At 40.0% G+C, this 21,152-nt stretch overlaps 1 protein-coding gene across 2 annotated transcripts in view; it reads left to right on the forward strand.

Annotated features, from left to right (window-relative positions):
* The first annotated feature begins 5,776 nt into the window (after nt 1-5,776).
* The window catches only part of pappaa (pregnancy-associated plasma protein A, pappalysin 1a), a 91,114-nt gene continuing 75,738 nt past the window's right edge, over nt 5,777-21,152 (forward strand). For both annotated transcript variants that reach the window (XM_028602483.1, XM_028602484.1), the window contains exons 1-5: nt 5,777-6,167; nt 11,398-12,499; nt 19,632-19,777; nt 20,055-20,348; nt 20,710-20,902. In XM_028602483.1, the coding sequence (XP_028458284.1) occupies nt 5,777-6,167; nt 11,398-12,499; nt 19,632-19,777; nt 20,055-20,348; nt 20,710-20,902 (2,126 nt within the window). The remainder of the gene's footprint in view (nt 6,168-11,397; nt 12,500-19,631; nt 19,778-20,054; nt 20,349-20,709; nt 20,903-21,152) is intronic.

Raw genomic sequence — 21,152 nt, forward strand, 5'->3', positions numbered from 1 at the left:
GGTTTATGAGGTAGCTGTTTTAAAATGTACATGTGGATAGGTTTGACAAAAGCACTTTTTGTGTTTTGGCCTTTCAAAGCAAGTCAATTTAAAAATGCCAGTCCTGCATTGTAGTGTAGATGGAGAATTTCAAATTTTGAAAACACTGTAGTAGTAAGATACCAACTTTCTCCCACCTCCGACTCTGCTTTTATTGACTTTATACTAGCCCAGTATTCTGACATCAGCAAAAGCAAGACACGCTAATGGACACCCATGTTGATTGATCAGCTATACTAAAACACAAAATAAACAATCACAGAGAAAGTCTGATGCAACAAAATTTAGCCTGACCAGCTAGGACATCAGCAGCCAAGTTTGTCTAATAAATCTACCAATATAACCACACAGCTTACCAGATGGTGCTGGTAAAGTATCACGCCATTTTTTGTCAACCAACATTTAATTACAACACAAGAAACATTATTCAAATGTTGTTGTTTTTTTGTATACAGCAGACATTTAGACAATAACCCCAAAACACCAGAAAAACCTTTATCTACCTACATAACACCAATAATATTAGGGTTTAGTCTGTTGAAAATGTGATGCCTTTGTGTACTAAAAATGTTTTGCCAAAAACGTTTTGTTCACCCAAAATTGTTTTGGCCAGCAACTTCCTAAAACTACCTTTAACTCTAAGAAAGAGTTGTAATTTGACAGTTCAAGTGGACTGATGTAGTCTGATGGGGGTACAGACAGCAGGCACTATGACTAATAAATGATTTAGCACTTAAATAAGGGAGAATAAAGAGGCAGACTGGAAAGTTATTGGGTGGGATAGGGATGACATAGAAAAAATAAGACTAGAATATAATATATCAGCGTAGTGATAGAAATGCACTTAGGAGAGATGATTAAATTACAGATACACAACTATGTGCTTGATTTAACTTGACCGTTTACCGATCCAGAATGACGATAAGATAAGATAAGATGATTCAATTTGCTGTGATGAATTAATGTAAATTAAACAGTAGACTTCACTAATTCATGTGGAATAAGATGGAATAATTGACATTTCAGTGTCCATCAACAAAGTGTGACAGCGCATTGATTTCATGCCTCATACCAGACTCTACAGTACCATACTTTCTGTGACAAATAGTATTTCACGTATACCATTCTGCCAATACTCAATTATCACCGTAACACAAAAGCAGTCTTTACTTTCAGTGTTCATATATATATTATATATATATATATATTATGCCACTGTCCAGCTGAACTGGCTGCCCTTCCATGCTAAGCGCATATAAATGACAGCTGTCATAAGCATTAGGAAAGATTAAACCTGATTTACACAAATGTATACATTTTCTGTAATCTTTGCGATATTCTGTTTAAAAGTAAAAAACAACACCTCCGTCCCAGTCAGCACATCTCTTATTGGGAAGTGCTTTCTTTTTTACCAGAAACTGCCTGCGTTTTTAGGCAGCACAGGATTATACTCTTAAGGGCTTTAATGGGTATTCTGTAAAGGCATTATATTTAGAAAGAGCCACCGCCTTTAAAGGTCCTAGCCACTATTATGAAATGCTATTGTCAAAACAGCTTTGCTTTTATTTTCCTTTGACATTTCTCATTCAGAATTCCCCTAAATTTACTTAAAACCTCATCTGTATTATTCTTCAATGTGTTAACATTGTTTACATTATATCATTTTACTCTCCAGATCATACACACACAAAAATGAGTCAAAAGCATTTAGGTTTGCACTTTAGAACAGTCACAGATTAAGCTGGGTGCATTAATGGATTATAGGACAATGTTTTTTTTCCTATTTAACTCGCACTGCTCCACAGTCACTTCAGTCACGTTGTGGGATTATTGTACAATACTGCAACCACTTGTCTCTGAACAGAAGTGGTAGGACAGCAATGACTGCATCACCGTGGAGCTAGAGATAAAGTTTAAGGATGCTTGTAATCTAGACACAATTTGACAAAGTTAATACAGTGTCTGTATCATTGATGAAAACAAAATGCACATATTTTTGCTCTATCCAATATCAATTTACTGAGCTCTATGTCCACAGAACATGCTCAAGTTTACCCATCTGACCTAACTGTTACTTTTAGAAACACAGATGTAATCTCCCTGGGTCAAAAGTGAAAAAAGCCAAAACTAGTTTTCATGCATTCAGATACTGAATGTGGATAACTCTAACAGTATCACTTACTCCTACAACTCTGCATAAATACATTTATAATAAACATGGGTAAATATCAGTCCATACCAAATGGCTTTTATTTTCCATCAAAGATAGATGCCTGTGTTTAGACATTGCATGACAAAAAGGTCAGATAATGTGACTCAAGTAATTGGGAATCTATTGCATTTTCAATTGGGTTAAAAAGGCATTATTATATTATAACTATCTTGTTCAAGATGTACTAGTCACTGCTGCATGTGTTTTTTTCCCTGATTTTACCTGATGTCAAATTTGTCCTGTGGTGTTTAATTCACTGTTGACCTCTGACTGATCTTAACATCATGCAGTGTATTCTGCTTTATGGTCCGACTCAGATGTGCAGTGGGATTTAAATAATTGCATAGTGGCTCTGTGACATGAACCGTCATGGGTCATTAGGTTAAGATGGGATGTTGTCTTCCTGGACCATCAAATCCAGAAACAACTGGGAATCAGCCTGTTTCTGAAAATAGATATTGTGACGCTGGCAAATGGTAGAGCCAAGGAGGCACATTTAGTGATTGTTGATTGGTTTATACCCTCAGGGGTTGGGTGGGGGGTGCAAGACTGTACTAAAACAATTCAACTCAATCTCCTTGCATAATGGAGGCAAGGCAAATGACCTTTATGTGAGCATGATTCATGGTTGTTTCCCTTCCCTTCAAACTGTACATAGTGTACCAACCTGAGCGGATGCTAACTCTTAAGACATTAGGTCATCTTTTCTATCTTCAGCCCTCATGTTCCTTTATAGAGAGAGAGAGACAGAGAGTGATAGCCTGATCTAAGGTGAAGAAACAAAGAATGTAATAACAGGACTGGAGAAGTCTTTCACATTCTGTCACGATACTTTGGTACCTTAGTGAGCTCAAATTTCCATTCCCTTCAGTGTTAAATTCTGTTATCAAGTATGCTTTATGGAAAGTCTGTGACCAGTGCTGTTTTGCTGACTGAAAAAATATAGGAAAAGAAGCATGCATCTTACCACAAAGTGTGCATCAAAAGCAAGCAACCTCATGGTAAACATTAGTTTTTGAGACAAGGACCCAAACAAAAACTCTTTCAAAGAGATGGAAGTGTTGCCACACAACCACATCTAACAGGAGAATGTGTGTTAACATGTCATGTGAAGGTTTTGACACACACACACACACACACACACACACACACACACACACACACACACACACACACACACACACACACACACACACACACACACACACACACACACACACACACACACACACACACACACACACACTGTTATCCACTGTGAAACTCTGCTCCCAGCGACTTCCTAGATCAACACCTCTCAATGTGTGATTTCCCCTGTTCAAGACACTAAAAGGAAATATCTGGCCCAAAGTCGCAACACCATATGAAAAAGAAGGCAAATATTTAATGTTTGTTCTCTCTTCCTTTTATGGTAGCTGGCAAGTTTTGGCTGTCTAAACACACATTCACAACAAACAACCGTGCGAGAACAGAGAGGAAACTCCGACATTCCAGCTGACTGTCTCTATGGAAAGCCATTAAAAGGTAAAGTCACTCTCCTCTCTGTGTCAAAATATCCTCAGAGTAACAGTAACATTGACCAAAGGATTGTTTTCATTTCACTCAGCAGCTGAGACCTACGAAGGCTTTGTCACTGGTCTCAAAGGCTTACAAACTTTAGTCGAGAGTGTGGTTTTGAAAGTTCCATCCATCTAAAGTGACGGGTCAGTAAACATTAGGATGTGTGAGTCAACCTGAAACTTACAAATCCCTTACATTTTTCTTTTTCAAATCCCTTTGACAAAAATCCTTGTGTGGCAATAGTGAATTGGGATAAACTTAGACTGGAGTTAGAGAATGAATAAATGAATGGAAAAAAAAGAGTTGGACAGATTTAAAAAACTAAACATGCACAGGTAGAAAATATAAGTGCACTTATTGCCATTTTATGGCTAAACACCTCAAACTCTGGCTTTTAAACTGAAAGAAGAAAGGAAAAAGTAAAGAAAGGATAAGAACTGCTATGACTTTGTCAACGTTCTCCTATTACATCTTTGACCTACTGCTTACTTTTTTTTTAAGACATTAATGGTAAACATGACTTTGACACGACAGTTAAGTCTACCTTTATACAATACGTCATACCTTGCCAAAGTTTAAATGGAGGACTTTCCGAAGAGCTTGTGAGTAGCCTAAAAGTTGTATTTTTTATTGGATAAAACTTTTTAATTTCTAAGTTTTGGATATTGATCTCTATCGATTACAACTATTATGTTTTAACATTACAAAATAAAAGCTTTGATCCTCAAATCATATAGGGAACAATTTCTTCATAATATTCTACAGTACATTTTAAACATTTACATAGAGGAGTAGTCATCCGTTCAACTGAGCTTTCATGTAGGCTATATCTTGAGGAATGTCATTGCCAAAATCTATGACTTTCAAAATGAAATCAACTGGCTTTCAGAGGGGTATTTCAACAAAGACCAACAAGGATTGGAGTAATTATTTAATGTTCTCAGAATGCTTGGTTATGACCCTGTGTTGTGGACTTGGTGGAAGTGTTGGATTGTTTAAATTGTAACCGCTAGAGGGATACATCTACGCCTTTCAAACTCCGTAAACGCCACCCAATCACTATGTGCCATAGAGAGAATTGCCGTCAGTGAGAGTTGCCTACCTGTGTGACTTCCCACACTAGAAAAAAAAAACAAAGCGCCGGAACATTTGAAACATGAGTTGTTCTTAAAAAGACTTAGAGAGAAACTGCCTTTAAAGCTGACGGCGAGCTCCGACTGCTCCAAGTGTACAGTATCTGCTTCAGGCAATCAATGAGGACCGCGATGCTTACTTCTGCAGCTCTCTGTCCCTCTTTCTCTCCTTCGCCTTACCAGATATTATAGTGCATTGCAACTTTTGTACAGGCATACAGGCAAGGGGAAGTTTTGATTCCATTTTTTAATCACAATTTACCTCTTGTTTCCTGTAATAAATATGAGACGTCGGTTTGTTGTCACTTTTATTTGGAATTTAATATGTGGTATTTCTTATGCTGTTTTACGGGTAGGATAAGGAAACAACAAAAAGGTGTGACAAGAGCTTGGCGGACAACTGTGGATTTCTGCGAGTAACTCCTACCGTCCAAAGGGGATGAGGGGGGCATCGGCCGGACCCCCCTCTTGATTGATTACTTATTAGTCATCCCTTTGGCTAAATGGGACCAACTGAAAAGGCACCGTGGAACACATACATGAATCAAATATTCCTGTGTCCCCTGAATGTCTCCAGAGTAGTTTTGCTTAAGAGAGGGGGTCGTGGCTTAGCATTATAAAGAGGGGAAAACAGCATAGCTTTATGGGTTTATTTAGACAGTTTCTACGGTTTGACATTCTACCGCTGTAAAAAAGAGAGAAGGAAAAACTCGAGAGGATTTCCAAAAAGGAGAACATTGTGGACATAACATTTTTTTGTAGTTATTCCGTTGTTTCTTTGATTTTTTTTTCTTCTTTTAAATATTTTTGTTGCTATTTCCTCTCCCGAAAAATGAAACTTTGGACATCTTCCTGGGTGTCTTGCCTGGTGATTCTCATCTTGTGTTTCGGATCAGAGTGCGGGACAGTCCGGAGAAAGGGGAGATCCAAGAGGGAGTTGGTGCGCATTAGTGAGGCGAAAGCCACCATCCCAGGGGCTTGTGCCACACGTCTGCCCCGGGGCAAACGCTCTTTGCCCGGCTTAGAGCGACGGGTGATTCGCCAGCGTCGGCGCTCCTCTCAGGCGGAGGAAAACTCTCCAGATCGGGGGAAAGCTGTCTATTTTACCGGCAGGGGAGATCAGCTACGACTGAAGCCTGGCGTGGAGATACCCAGAGGAAATTTCACTCTGGAGATGTGGATCAAACCGGAGGGAGGTCAACGATCACCCACAGTGATTGCAGGTAGCACTGTCTACACATCCTCCATCCTATTGTCAACCCAACTCCATTTATAAGTGTAACTCCAAAACTTACATTTAAAAATGTTGACTAAACATGAACATGTGAAGTATTTTATCCCAGTGTCTGAAACAAAGCAACATACAGTTTCAGCGAGTTGAAAATGAGTTCATCTATCAGACTAGACAATGATGTAATGTTCTGAAAAGTACAGCGGATATTCTAGGTAGTGCAAGCACAGGGTCACTGAAGATTTTGATTACATTTAAGTTTGCCGGCTTACAGAGAGACAATCGCTGCATTAGGATTTTATTTTCCAAATGATTTTTTTTCTATAATTTGTACTACTTCAGAATGATGATTTATGTGGGTTTAATGATAAAAGTGAGGTGCACTGGCAGCAGATATAGGCTACTGCATCATTTGACCGGCAGCTGATGTCACTGTGCGTAAAATGTAATATCTCTGAACCGACTTGGCTATTTTAAAACTATGATGTAATGGTCAAAACTTTGTGAGCGAGCACGTCACGTCAGGCACAAAGCGGGAGAGATCTGCTGTATGTGTAGGCGCTTTAAGCGCGCAGCTCAAGCCGTAAACCGCAAGCTTTAGTTTCCCCCAAAATCGACACCTTTGGATTGGCTACCGGAGTTACGGGACAGGAGAGATCCAGGGTTTCCCCTCATGCCCGAAAATGTCCTACGTGTGTTTGTGCTGTGGCGGTGAGCTTTCATGGTCACCGGTGGTGTTATGTAGGCTACAGTGTCTCCAAGACGCAGACTATTGTGCAAAATCATGCGTCGACGAATCTCTAATGTAAGGCAAAATGTGATAGTGATGATACATCTATATCCACTGACTGCGCAGAGGACACATACACACGCACACACGCACTTGTGTAGATCCTTGTTGTCAGAGGAAGGCTCGACACTTTATAATTGTCATTTGTGCGCACTCCTTTTCTCCTGCAGCCATGCGTAAAGGAGCACCAGAAAGGTGTTAAAACTGTTCTGCATCATCTGTTTTGACCAATAGCGTTTTTGTGCATTACAGTATAAGACAGTTTTTGTTGTTGCTTTTCTTTGCCGATAGGGAGCGTTGCATTCACAACTCATTGTCTGCTGTAGTACTTGTGCAGATGGCTGCCTTTGAACTGAACTGAATTGAACTCAGTCCTCCTCAGTCTCCTGTATACCAGTCTGCACGCTTGAGGAATCAACTAAACCATATGACTTCATGTACATGCTCTTTTTTTATTTTCTATCTGTCTGGCTCTTTCAAAACAACTTTCCTCCTGTACACACACAGACACATAAATAATCACGTGTGTGTGTGTGTGTGTGTGTGTGTGTGTGTGTGTGTGTGTGTGTGTGTGTGTGTGTGTGTGTGTGTGTGGATATACAGTCCAGTACAATTTTAGGTAGTGATAGCCAGTTGGCAGGGACATGCTCTGCAAAACCAATCCCTTGTCAGAGTCTCAAACTGGGGAAGAGGGGAGTTAGAGGGTCTGTTATGACCTGAGTGACTCCTAGATTTACAGAGGATGGCCACAATAACAGCAACATCTGTACAGTATTATGCAAACCAGTACAACAACAACACTAACAACAGCCCCCACAATAATAGTTGAATAAACACCTCTGAGACAAAATCATAACAGAAAATGAACAATATAGGCTTTACAGTACAGGTGTTAGTGTTGTGCCCCGCCCCCATCTTGTACTGGCTTCTCCCTAGTAGGGATTACCATTAATTTGCTCCCATCATGCTCCCATCAGTGAGAGGGGCCTTAAAGAGAACAAATATGATGATCAAACAAATTCAATAAAGCCTAATCTTTTAAATCCAATTCAGGCCTCAAAAATCCCAGTGCCTCTAAAAATGCTCCATCCACTTGTTTTGATCCCAGCACAGTGTTGTTTGCAGCAGCTGTTTTTTTACTGAGTTGTTTTGACCATGTGTCTCTCTCTCTCTCTCTCTCTCTCTCTCTCTCTCTCTCTCTCTCTCTCTCTCTCTCTCTCTCTCTCTCTTTCTCTCTCTCTCTTTACATTCTTGCTTTCTTCCTTTCTTCCAGATTTCACTTTTCCTTTATATATAATAACAACAATGACATTAGTAAACAGTAGCGCAATGGTGCTGAATAAATATGAAATGATTAATGTAACAGGTTGCTTTATATCCATGAGGTAGGTGGATATGACAGTACATACAGTGTTTGTATGTAACAGTAATGATATGTACATGTTAAAAATCAATGTGTAAATAATATGTAAGTGGAGTTAACCAATTTTCTTATAACAATTGCTCAGAGAGGTAGAGCAGGACCACTTTTTGGGTGATAAGAGAATGTTCAGGGATCAATTAGCTGTTACTTTATACTCCACAGATGAGAGATCAAGCCATCATCAAATACAGGTGTGGATTATCTTGTGCCCTTTGAATTACACACACACACACACACACACACACACACACACACACACACACACACACACACACACACACAGTTCCTATCTGAAGTACACACACACGCACACACACACACACACACACACACACACACACACACACACACAAACAACCACACAATCACACAATCAGAACATCAAGTTTTGTGTCCAAATGTTATGCAAACTTTGTTGTGCCCTATTAGCCCTTGTATCCGGGTCACGTTGGGTTGTCCCGCATCAAAGGAAGAGGAAAATAAATCACACAAGGAATGGAGGCTCTCTTCCATGACCTGCTGGGGGCAATTATATAAGCAGACGTTAGCAGATAATCGCTGCAATAACAGACATGTTTTGGTGCAGTCACAGTGTGATGATACATGCAAAAATGTGTTCAAAAACAAATTTTACTTTTCTGGTCTGTATTTCATGGAAACTTGAAAATTGTATCCTCTTCCTGTTTTATCATACTCAAATCTAAATGGTAGACTAAGGAAGATGAATAACTTTGAGATCATAACTAATAACCTAGCAAGTTAGAGTTTGAAGAGGGGTTGTGCCCTGAGTGCAAAGCTTATACTCAGCAATCATTACTTCAACTAGAAACATCTTCACAGTCTTATTAGTTTGAATCATTATCATGGTCATGCACTGTGCCTTACTGTGATTTAATGAGTGTTTGGAAAGATTACAGTTTGATTAATGTTAATGTAATTTAATGGGAAGGTTTTGTGTGAGGACAGTGTCACAGTATAAATAACAATGCAGAAAAAGTGGTGTTAATTTATGTTATCTGACGTTCAAAAACATGTTTTACTATTGGTAGATTGTTAATGACTCATTAAACCCAGCATTGAGTTAAATTCATTCAGAGGGAAACTTGACAGCCAAGTCAAATGTTTAAAAAAGTGTTTTCAAGTGGTGTGATGACATTTTTATAATCAATATCCTTGTTATGTTCATTGAGTTTGTTTTTAAAATATTAATGGAATTTTCCATTGTCTCTTTGGGGAAATTGCTTTGGCGATCACCTTCATATGACCATGAAAAGTGCCTTTCTTTCACCTTTCAGAGCCTGAACAGCTCAAAAGTAAACGGAGTCCTCATTGTTCCCTTCCTCCCTGCTTTTTATCAAGTGCTTGTGACATTTTCCTTTGAGTGTGTATGTGTGCTTTTTTACTTTTTCTTTTTTCCTGAGTGTGTTTTTCCTGGAAAAAGACAAATGGCAAATGCGAGGAAGGTTGCCTTTGAACCTGACAGAAAAAGCTTTTTGACGTTGCGTGTGCACATGCAAATCCCTTCATGTGTGTGTTTCTGAGAATACACAAATGTGTACTTTAGCTTTTCAATTTGTCTGTGTGTCTGGGAGAGTGTGTATTTATTTCATGAGCATGTACTGTATATATATGCATGTCCGTATAAGTATATGCATGTGTGTGTAGATGTGTTTATATGATCCAAAGGAGTTGCAGTGCAGGGTCTGGAAAAGTGTAGTGTGCTAGATTAATTGAGCATGGCAGAATTATGACAGCTGTTTACACTAGAAGCCCTACAAGCATTTTAGCACACCTTTTAGCCTTGAGTCCACTAGCTGACAGATGGAAGGCTTTTTCATTCCAGTGTAGGGGAAAGCCTGAAAATGTCATCAAAGGTCCAAAGGACTGACCTTGACGCTGAACCCAACCCTTGCTCTTTGAACATTTGTCCATTGAAATACCAAGTTAATGAATGCATACTGGAGTGTGCATCTAATTAGAAACAGGTCAAAGTTAGCAAGGAGTCCGTGAATCACCATTTTGCCAAGTGACTCAATACCTATATGGGCTAGGTGCGCAGGTCACATATTAATTGTCTCTTATGATATAATTACCAGTTAGAAGTGCTACCCTGATGTTAGCAATTCCCAGGAGTGTATTCTTCAAGAATGGAGTCTTGCTCTCTCTGCAGAATCACCTGCTAACACACTTTCACATGCTGAGTTGGACCTTGTGAGGCACTACAAGGTGCTTTGGAATCTTTGCACACTTTGACTGGACCGTATTGATATAAACACATAGTCACGAACATGCATTAAAAAAACACACATGCACAGACATGAACTTGTGTGCGTGTGTTACACGTACCTCAACAAGCCCTAAACAAACAAACAGTTAACATTCAGAGATCCCCTAAGAAGTGAAAACACATTACCATGCTGAATCTGACATATACAGTCCAAGTGAAACAGGAAAAAGGTGTTTTGGTGCCTCTACAAAAACAAGGCCATAGCAAAAAACTAGCCTTTTCTGGCTACCCCACTGGCAAAGGACATTCACACGAATGACTTTAAATGCGCTCAGTGTTCATGCAAAGCCTATACAGAGACATTTCCATGGGGTCTCCCTTAGCTAAACATGCACTTCAACCCAATTTCCAGGGCATAACGCATTTATATAAAGAATGTATATCATATTCATACATTTGCTCCCTAACTACATTTTTAGTCTCTTTGGAAATAACACTTTTCAGTATATTACAGACCGATCTATAGAGTGTTCATATAGATGTGGTATATTGATCAACAAATACTGAAATAAATTAAGGATCATATGCACGTGACTTGTGGATGTTGCAAAATATTATTGAAAAGAGAAGATGTGATTTGAAAGTGTCAGCTCTCTTACAGGTGACCGATGAACAATGCTTTTCATTATTGCTGCATGATTTTCTCTTAAGTTCACGCCCACATTCACATCTGGAAATAAAGGCATGCACTTATTAACAGACTTTTTTCATTCTCTCTCCAGGCCTGTACGACAAATGTTTCTACGCCTCCAGTGATCGAGGCTGGCTGCTTGGCATCCAGGCGGTTAGTGAACACGGGAATCGTGACCCCCGCTTCTTCTTCTCCCTTAAAACTGACCGTGCCCACAAAGTGACCTCCATCCACTCCAACGCTCGCTATGTACCCAACCAATGGGCACATGTGGCCGTCACATATGATGGCGTGTACATGAAGCTCTTTGTCAATGGCGCCCAAGTCGGCGTCAGTCGGGAGCAATCGGGCGATGTCTTCAGCCATTTGACCAAAAAGTGCAAAGTGCTGATGATTGGGGGCAATGCACTGAATCATAATTACAGGGGGGCAGTGGAGAGAGTGGGCTTATGGAGGCAGGCCAGAGGGCAGAGGCAGATTGTCAGGGATATGCAGGGCCATGAGGACCCCCAAGATCTACCTCAGCTGGTCATACGTGAAACATTCAAGCACCCAGGTCGGAAGTGGCTGACTGTAAAAGATGGTAGCTTTCCTCAGCCTGAGCAGGGGGTAGGTGGACGATTAGGGTTTCTGGGTGGTGGTGGAGTTATTTCTGAGGGATTATTAGACACAACGCTGGACCCTCCAACTTGTGGTCAAACTGTCTGTGACAATGTTGAGGTCATCAAAAACTACAACAATCTTTGGACCTTCCGTCGGCCCAAGAAAGTACGATATCGTGTTATAAATGTTTGGGATGATGCACAGATGAGGCCAACTGTATCAGACCACCAGATCAGCCTGCAGCACCAGCAGCTAAATGATGCCTTTAGTCCCTACAATATCACCTGGGAGCTTAGCATTCACAACGTGTCCAATTCTTCCCTTCGAAGCCGTTTGATTCTAGCTAACTGTGATATCAGCAAAGTTGGCGATGATGCATGTGACCCAGAATGCAACCATCCACTGACAGGGTTCGATGCAGGTGACTGCATGTCTGGGCATCGGAGCCGTTGCCCTGAGCACAAGCAGGGGAATGGGGTATGTGACCCTGAATGTAACTGGGAGAACTTCTTCTATGACCTTGGTGACTGCTGCAACCCCAATGTGACGGATGTGACCAAAACATGCTTCAACCGCTCGTCTCCACACAAGTAAGATCACTCTCTTCACATTTTGCATGTTACCATGTTTGCACTGGTAATCCTCCTTGCTAGTTGTTTAATAAACAAAATACTTAAATTCCCTAAAAAGCTGTATCCAACCACAGCATTCCTTGCTTAATTTTATAAATTTTTTTGGTTGATATGATTGAATAATTTTGGGAAAACAACAAATCTTTCCATACATGTGTCCCTGAAGAGAGGTTTTTAATGTCTAGTCCTACTGTTTCCTGACCATTTTGACTTAGGCTGAGTGTAACATTACTCCCAGCATGTGTGGCCTGGGAAATCCTCTGGGAGCAGCTAGTCCAATCTAGCCTTGGCCTGGTTCAATCAGTGATCCACACTTAAGCAGGGCAAAACAAATGCAACCGGATTACTTTCCAAGTAGTAAATGCGCAGGCCAGACCACTCATTGTTGTATACATTTTTCAACAACTCTCCCCACCTTTTTCTACTCTGTCTCTTATACCCAACGGTCCTAATTAAGCTGGGTTGATTGGAGAAAGGAGTTGGTTTGGAAAGAGTGACATTCTAAACAGAGTGGAAGGGCAATTAGAGGTCAGAAAGAGAGTCCAGTATGTTTTTTTGCTTGTAGCAATGGAAATCATTTTAAAGACATACCACTCTCTCCAGGAAACCACTGAAAGACATGCTTCCTGGGGAGAAAGGTATGGGTCCCTAAACGTGGGTGCCTGAAAGAATGTTTCCAGGAAAAACCGTGAAGAAAGCTGACTTCACTTGCACGTGAATAACAGTTTTACAGACTCTCCTAGGTGTACTGTACGTCAAGCAAGAGATTATGTGGTTTCATGTGGCTACTTTAGGATAATACAGAGGCCTTCATAAATGCAATTTTTTTGTTTTTGTGGTAATGTCATTGTGGCTTGTAGATGATGAGTAAAAGCTGGCCAGGACAGAATAAATCTCTGGAATTTGCTGTAATAAGGTTTGTGCCAGACCTCCAATAGCAGGATTGTTTGTTTCTTGGTACACTGAAACTCAACACAGTAGACTGAGACATTTTTGTGGACAATGCAGGGGGTCTTTATGGTTATGCCAGAAAAAGAGACAAAAATGACTGAAATTCAGATGTTTGTCAGGATTTTTTGCCACTGTCATGTGGGAACAAGCGAAAGGGAGAACAACTACCAGACCTTATGTGTGGGATTGTTTGGGTCTTTCTGATAGCATGAATCAAAGAAACCGGGCTGTTTTCAATCACAGTTAAGCTGGAAGCATTGTCTGTTTGGCACTATCCTGTTGTTTTGAAATGACCGCAAAATAGCTAAATAATGACATCTAATTAACAACATCAGAGGGGAAAAGCAGGTGGGTTTGTCGTTGCTTCCATACCTCAATTCCCATCACATCCCTTCCAGCTTAGTCATCATTAGAAGCTCATTCATCAAGTGGCAGGCAAACTACTTCATTTAGACATCAGCCATTGGCAAAACGCTTGCCGCTGCAATGTTCAAACCTCCCTGGGGTGGTTTGAAAGATGGGCTTGTGAAAGGAAGGATAGCGGCAAGAGAGAGAAAGAGAGACAGGACAAGGACAAGAGAATTATCAGTCTAAAGAAATAGATATTATCTCCCCAAGTGGTTGCTTATTTTGCCTTGATTATGGTATGTCTGGAGAGACCTGTAGAGAGCTGCACTACAAACAGTTTGACATTCCTTCTTAATTATGGAATTCTGGATTAACAATGTACTGCATATGTAGGGGAACAGCGGTTGTGAGGTCCTGCATTTATTCTTGCAGGGTTTGCGCCTGTTACCACTTACATGTAGAATTTTCAAAAATCTGGCTAACACAGGACACAGGCAGCTCTGTGGTCCTGCAACAGTCTCTCCTCTGAAAATACCATTGATAATAACCTCCCCTCTCCCTCCCTCCACATTTGGTTGAGGGAAATATTTTGCATTGTTTTCACAGCCCTTGGTTTTGACACTTCTTATGGTTTTGATGCTATTTGATGTTATCTGACAGCATTTATTTTAAGGCTGAACATTCTTATGTGTGGAGCTAGGGACATCTGAAATTGGGGCTGTAAATTTATACACTGTGAATTTACATTATGTTTGCAGAAACGCAAAAAACAAATGGCACTGGTTGTTTGAGAAGCTGATGTGTGGGTTTGACTGGCAAAGAAAGATCACTGTAATATACAGGCAACTGGACAGAAGATCAATCCCATAATATCAGCACTCATCAGATTCAAAAGTTTTTTGCTAGCAACTGAAATTATGTTTTTTGGAAACACCTCCAAAACTAAAGCAAGATGGATACACAAACTTTGCAAGGTGGATATAAGATTCATATGTTTTTGGGAAATGAAGTTCTGGCCTGGCTTTATCAGAGGCTAATAGGTCATCTGTTTTCCCTTGGCCTCTTTCCCCCTCCTGAATCAATACCTCTCACTGTGGCAGGTTAATGGATGGACCACACTTTCTCTTTCCTTCTTTCTCTCTCTCTCTGCTGTATTCTAGCTGAGAGTGGGAAGCTAATCTCCTAGGCCGTTGACTTGGGTGTTTTACAGTTGGTCGTCTAAACCTTAAGCCCCCATCCCATAAAACATAATGGAGTGCTTAGGTGTAAATACCAGGAGTTTGCACTTCCCCTTTAAAGCCATAGCACACTTAAAAGCACCTGTTGCCTAGGTTTCACCTGTGCTCGCATTGGGGCTGATTGACGTCTTTCTTTGGGGACTGAGGGGAAAGTAGAGTAAGGAGGGTCTTTAATTGGGTCACCAGGCAGGCAGGGTAGTTGCATCTGACTATGATGAGGTAATATGTAGCCAGATACTGTAGGTGTTTTTTTTTAAAAGGAAATGTAGTTGATAGTGCCTTGGTGGAGTCATTGCGGTTCAAAAGTCAATGAAGGCACTGCCTATTAAGAGCCCCTACTTCAGATAGGAACTGGGTCATATTGTCTATTGTATATATCTCCAAATCCTGCTTTTTCAAACTCTTCTCTCAGCAACGAGCAGTAATGGCAGGATCTCTGGAATCTGAGCGTTGACACAGTTTCTATGCATGTGTCTTCCTTGGAAGGGAAAAAATATTCAGCGGAGTAAGTTGGAAGGTTAAAGACGAGAGTGCATGTATAGTAATAAAGGCAGAGATGAATGATGGGTTTAGGGGCTGTGGTGTTGACCGACTCGATGACAGAGGAGCTGAGGGCCCCCTCCAATTTTAAAAGTGTTCTTGGCCGTGAGACCATCATTGCCATGCCAGCTCATCCCAGTTTTCACACTATGCTGCTCCAAGACATATGTACTGTATACAAGGCAAATTTATGGGTTTATATGTATTATATATGGGTGTAAATGGATGAGGTCATAATCCCCATTTAATATGTATCAGATATAAAAGCATTAACACGGCAGCCCGGCGAACCCCTGGATCTCCCTACAACAAATGCCCTGTGGTGATGCTTGAATTTAGCGAAGCTTGATTTTCTGCACTCACCTGACTCTCTCTCTCTCTCTCTCTCTCTCTCTCTCTCTCCCTCATTCTCTTCTTCTCTTCTCTCTCTTGTATGTCTTTAAAAGTTTTTTTTTCTCAGGACATGTCTGAAAAGTGGTGTGGTTAAATGCATGGAAAATCCTGTCTTTCCCAAGTGTCTCATCTTGGCTGAAAAAAAATGTTTGATGGAAGGCAAGACGGGGACAGGGGCTATGGGATGGAGAAAGAGCGAGAAAGAACACCGGGGGCGGGGTAAAGGATTATTGGCGAGGAGGTCTGAGTAAGATGTGGATGAACAGATAGCAAGACAAACAACCTCACAATGAGATCTTTGGGTACCGGCTTCCTATACTGGCAGCTAACCTAAACCTCTACCAAATCTTTACCAGCGTCTGAAATCAAAAACATGAACACACGTATGTATTCTAAGACTGTCTGCTTTTGCTCGAGCATTAGAATAATTGAACTCAGATTAGTTAGGTTCTGACCCTACAATAAAACTCCTGCTCTTATTCACTGCTGACTTCATAATTTCAGCATCAAACCTCTCTGACCTTTCCCCTCCCCGCTTCACGCAGGTCCAAAAACTCTGGACACATATTTTCTAAGGAAATAATGACATTCCTGAAATTATTAGGAAGAGGGACCTTATATCATCTGTTCTCTCTCACTCTCTCTCCTTAGACCTAGCCTCAGTGAGTGCCCCCAGTTGGTCTCGCGTAGACTTGAAGAAAGCATTTGCTACACAGAACCCTTTAGCCAAAAAGTCTGTTTTGAGGGAGCACTGCGTCTTCACTAAGCAGCTTCTTATCCAACTTGTGATTTGAGGCAGAGAGACTTGTCCAACAAACGGTTGCAGAGATGTTATGAAACATTTTGTGTAGCAGCATATGAAATGTGCATTGGTGGTAACCTTAGCAGGTTTGTTGCGTCACAGGAATTAGCTCACTGGTGTAAATTCTTCCAGAACACCGCCAAACACTAGTGTAACTGACTTTTAAATTGCTTCCTTTAGGCTCCATTGAATGTACACAATCAACTTGCTTGAGAATGTTTGATTTTACACTCACATTTTAATATTTTATGCTGACATTTACTTTTAAAAGATATAATTATTAACCAAAATAGGAAAAAGAACATATTTAAAGGGCTTATTTAATGAATTGAAGAAAAAAAGCAAGATTCTGCAGGTCTAATAATGTAGTTCAACTTTGTAGCCTCGACAACAAATGAAATGGTCTAATGATCTAATAAAAACTAAATATATTATACATTGAATTAAAACTAGCCAATAAAAAGAAACCATAATACTGAACCTACAGTGGTACTACTTGGGCAGTTGCACTTCTTTTGGCAACCAAAGGCTCCACTATAATTTAGCTGACATCCCAAAATGTCAAATGTTATTCCTTCTACTTTGAGCTGCTATTTTTGTGGATATCACTGTTGTTATCACAGGGCCATTAATCATAAATCGTGTTGCATGTCAGCGAGTCTTGCTGAATGCAGTTTTTCAGAAAAAAAGTTGAAAGACAATAGGCACAATAGCCTTTAAAGTGGGTGATAACCACGCCCCCTTAGCTTGTAATCAAAATAAATCAAAATCAGATCAAGCATCTTTGTCCAGCGGAATTGTGCACCACCGTATAACTTTACAACAAATCAAAACATAGTGTAAATATACTTTTATTTCAAGTCAGCTGTTGTCTGGGAGAGTAAATATAAATAGCACACTCCAGGATTTTGCACTTCACAAAGGCACGAGTCTTTGAAATTTTTTCTTTTATCTGAGTTCACTTAAGTTGGAAAAATGTGATGTGAACTTTAAAAAACAACAAAGCATGATATGTTCTCAAAATAATGTAGCACAAAATTAAATTGTATGTACGTGTAAAGTTTGACATTATCACTCAGGCCTAGATTGACTCATATGATCACAAACTTTTACATACAGGATCTTTTGTGTTTATGATATATGGAATTGATGAAATTGAAACATTGCACTATTGACATGACGTTTTTTTAAAATGCCTTTCAAATGTACCATAAGGTTTTAAAACAGATGTGGAGTTCAGGTTAAAAATATGTGATTGTGCAGTATAGGTGCAAATCAACCTTGCAAGATAGCAGTAGCAACTCAGAACCATGACAAACAGGCTCTATTATTGTATGTAATCTATTTTTTAATCTATTATTATATGTAATCTATTTTTGCTAGGTCAAAACATCCAATGGATCTAATTTGTGATAGTACCACCTGTGTCATGTTTTGTTTCTGATTAACTCCTGTTTTTGTATTTATTTCCAGAGCCTTTTAAAACCAAAGAAAGGAATAAATTATCACTTCAGCAAATGCAATTTATTGACTCTTCAAAGAGGACTGAGCTTGTTGATGCTGTTTGCTAGGACCACTAGCCAGGCTTGAATGTGTTTGATGTGTTCATAAAATGAATGACAGTTTCACTGTTGGAAAGATATCTCATTGTTTGGAATGATTGAAGTCATTAGTGCTGCCGTTAGTAACCCCAGGGCCGAGACAAAATATTATCTCATGGGGAGACATCAGAATACCTGAACACCTAACTGAAGTGTCAGGTTGACTTGAATAAATGAGGCAGATCGTTCAGGCTATCAAAAAATGTTTTTTGTAATATTTTTTTACACATTTTATGCTATAGATGCAACCTAAATAAAGGGGACCAATGAACCAGTGTTGCTGCATAGGCACATACAGTAACTTTATTATATAGCCATGCTAGCACCTCCTCATATACAGTATAATACATTATTCTGTATGTTTAAAGCTAGTGTGAATATTTGAATACGTAATATCAAATATCATATGGATAAGATAGTAATTCACTGTTAATTTAACTCAGCAGTGCAGCCTGTAAGACCATACAAAACATTAAGCAATGTCACAAAAATGTCTAAACTATTTTTAGTCCCACTGGTAAAGTGGATTTATTTCCACCAGCACCTGTTTTGCTACTTATGTGACATCTCTTACTGTATGTCAAAATGAAGAAAGAGCTCACTCAAGGGTATGGTCAAAGAGAGAAAAACAATAAAAAAAAAAATAACTTTTGTACTGGTTATTGCATGATTTACTATATTCCAACATAAATCATCAGGGACACAAAAACATTGCGGCTTAGCATTTTGTGTCTCTACAAATGAGAACTCAACTCTAAAAGCGCTATACAACCATATTTGGGGTATTGCAATGTTTATTTGCCTTTGGGACTTCCTAGACAACATCAACAACATGGTCTGTAATCCCCCCTTTTTTATTACACAAGTGTATTGTAAGTGAGGAGGGACTGCAATGAAACAATATGATTTATTGGTCACAATTGATACCAGCCTGATTCCCAGTTCTTTGACCTGACATCATTCATAACAGCACTGCAGGTGCACAATCACTGTGCCAGGACTTCTGGACAAAATTACCTTCAATCTGTTGGTCATGTCCATGTGAAAACGTACTTCAGGCACTCTTAGGCAGAGACAGCTTTTTGGCTAGTAACACCGTTGTTATTTGTAAAACTTTGCCTTGATGAAATCTGCATTCACTTGGAAGAGACTATCCTCATTGTAAAGCTATTAACTTAATGTGAAATACTCTCTTTTTCTTACTTTTCATCTTCCAGAGCCTATTTGGATGTCAAAGAGCTGAAAGAGATTTTGCATTTGGATGGCTCGACTCACCTGAATGTCTTCTTTGCCAATTCTTCTGATGAAGATCTGGCAGGGGTTGCCACTTGGCCCTGGGACAAAGAGGCCCTCACACATTTGGGTAGAAGACAAACAACATACATGCATGCATGCACACTCACATGCAAACACATCCCCTCTTTGGCAGCCTAGATTTTGAGTGATTCCATTTCAATCCCCTAGCAGTTTCTCTCCTAATCACAGCTCTAACAGGGAAAAAAGGTGACAATGAAGCTTGGGAGACCCATTAGTAATGCATTGTCGGAATCTTTCTCCAGTTCCACAATTACTTTACACTGGAATAGGGCTTTTGTGTTGTGTGCAGTATTTACATCATGTGTTCTTCTTCATTTTCTCAGGTGGCATTGTGCTGAATCCTTCCTTCTATGGTACATTTGGTCACACTGATACAATGGTCCATGAGATCGGTCACAGTCTTGGGCTTTATCACGTATTTCGAGGTATATCAGAGATCGAGTCGTGTAATGATGCATGTTTAGAGACTGAGCCCTCAATGGAGACTGGTGATCTGTGTGCGGACACCAACCCCACTCCCAAATACAAAGGCTGCCACGATCCTGAACCGGGCAACGAAACCTGTGGATGTCGGCATTTCACACACACACCGTTTAACAACTACATGAGTTATGCAGGTGAGATGTGTTTTGCTACTTACCCAGGCGAAACGTTACAGTTATACTTCTCACATGAGACTGACACACAGAGATGACTGTAATGAAATGTGTTGGGTTTGTGTGCATACTAAGACAGGTGTGGAATTTAGCAGGGACATTTCATGGGAATAACACAGCGGGGGGCGCATACTGTGCAACATTTTTTGTTGTCATAGTAAAATGGGAAAAAGATAATGCTAAAGACGAACAGTTGGTTTATTTTATTCATGGGATCTAGATCATTGGAATTGTTTAATGCCTACTTCCTTTACCTGTCACTGATCAATCGAAAATCCAATCCTCAGTCCTCACACTGACCACCTACCTCTGTTACCTGCAGATGATGCCTGTACAGACTCCTTCACGCTGAACCAGGTTGCTAGGATGCACTGCTACCTGGATCTCATCTACCAGACCTGGCAACCCGCCTCTAAACCTCCTCCAGTGCCAATGTCACCCCAAGTGGTTGAGCAGCATCATAATTCCATCACCCTGGAATGGTTTCCACCGATTTCTGGACACTTTTACGACAGGTGAAATGAGCTACATAGATTGCCAAACAGATGCGGGTGTGAATGGTAATAAAGTTGATAGAGATTTATTACATTATTGATTATTGTATGGGTTAATATAACAAGTAGTGCAATTTAACGTTCAATTAGTTTACAGATTAAAACACCTAAAAGTAAGCGAAATAATTAGCACCAAATCTTTTTAAACTCTCATCATTTGTCACATAATTTTACCATATTGCCATTAGTGTATACTGTATAAATGATGTGT

This window comes from Perca flavescens, chromosome 16, assembly GCF_004354835.1.
Source record: "Perca flavescens isolate YP-PL-M2 chromosome 16, PFLA_1.0, whole genome shotgun sequence".
Taxonomy (NCBI): Eukaryota; Metazoa; Chordata; class Actinopteri; order Perciformes; family Percidae; genus Perca; species Perca flavescens.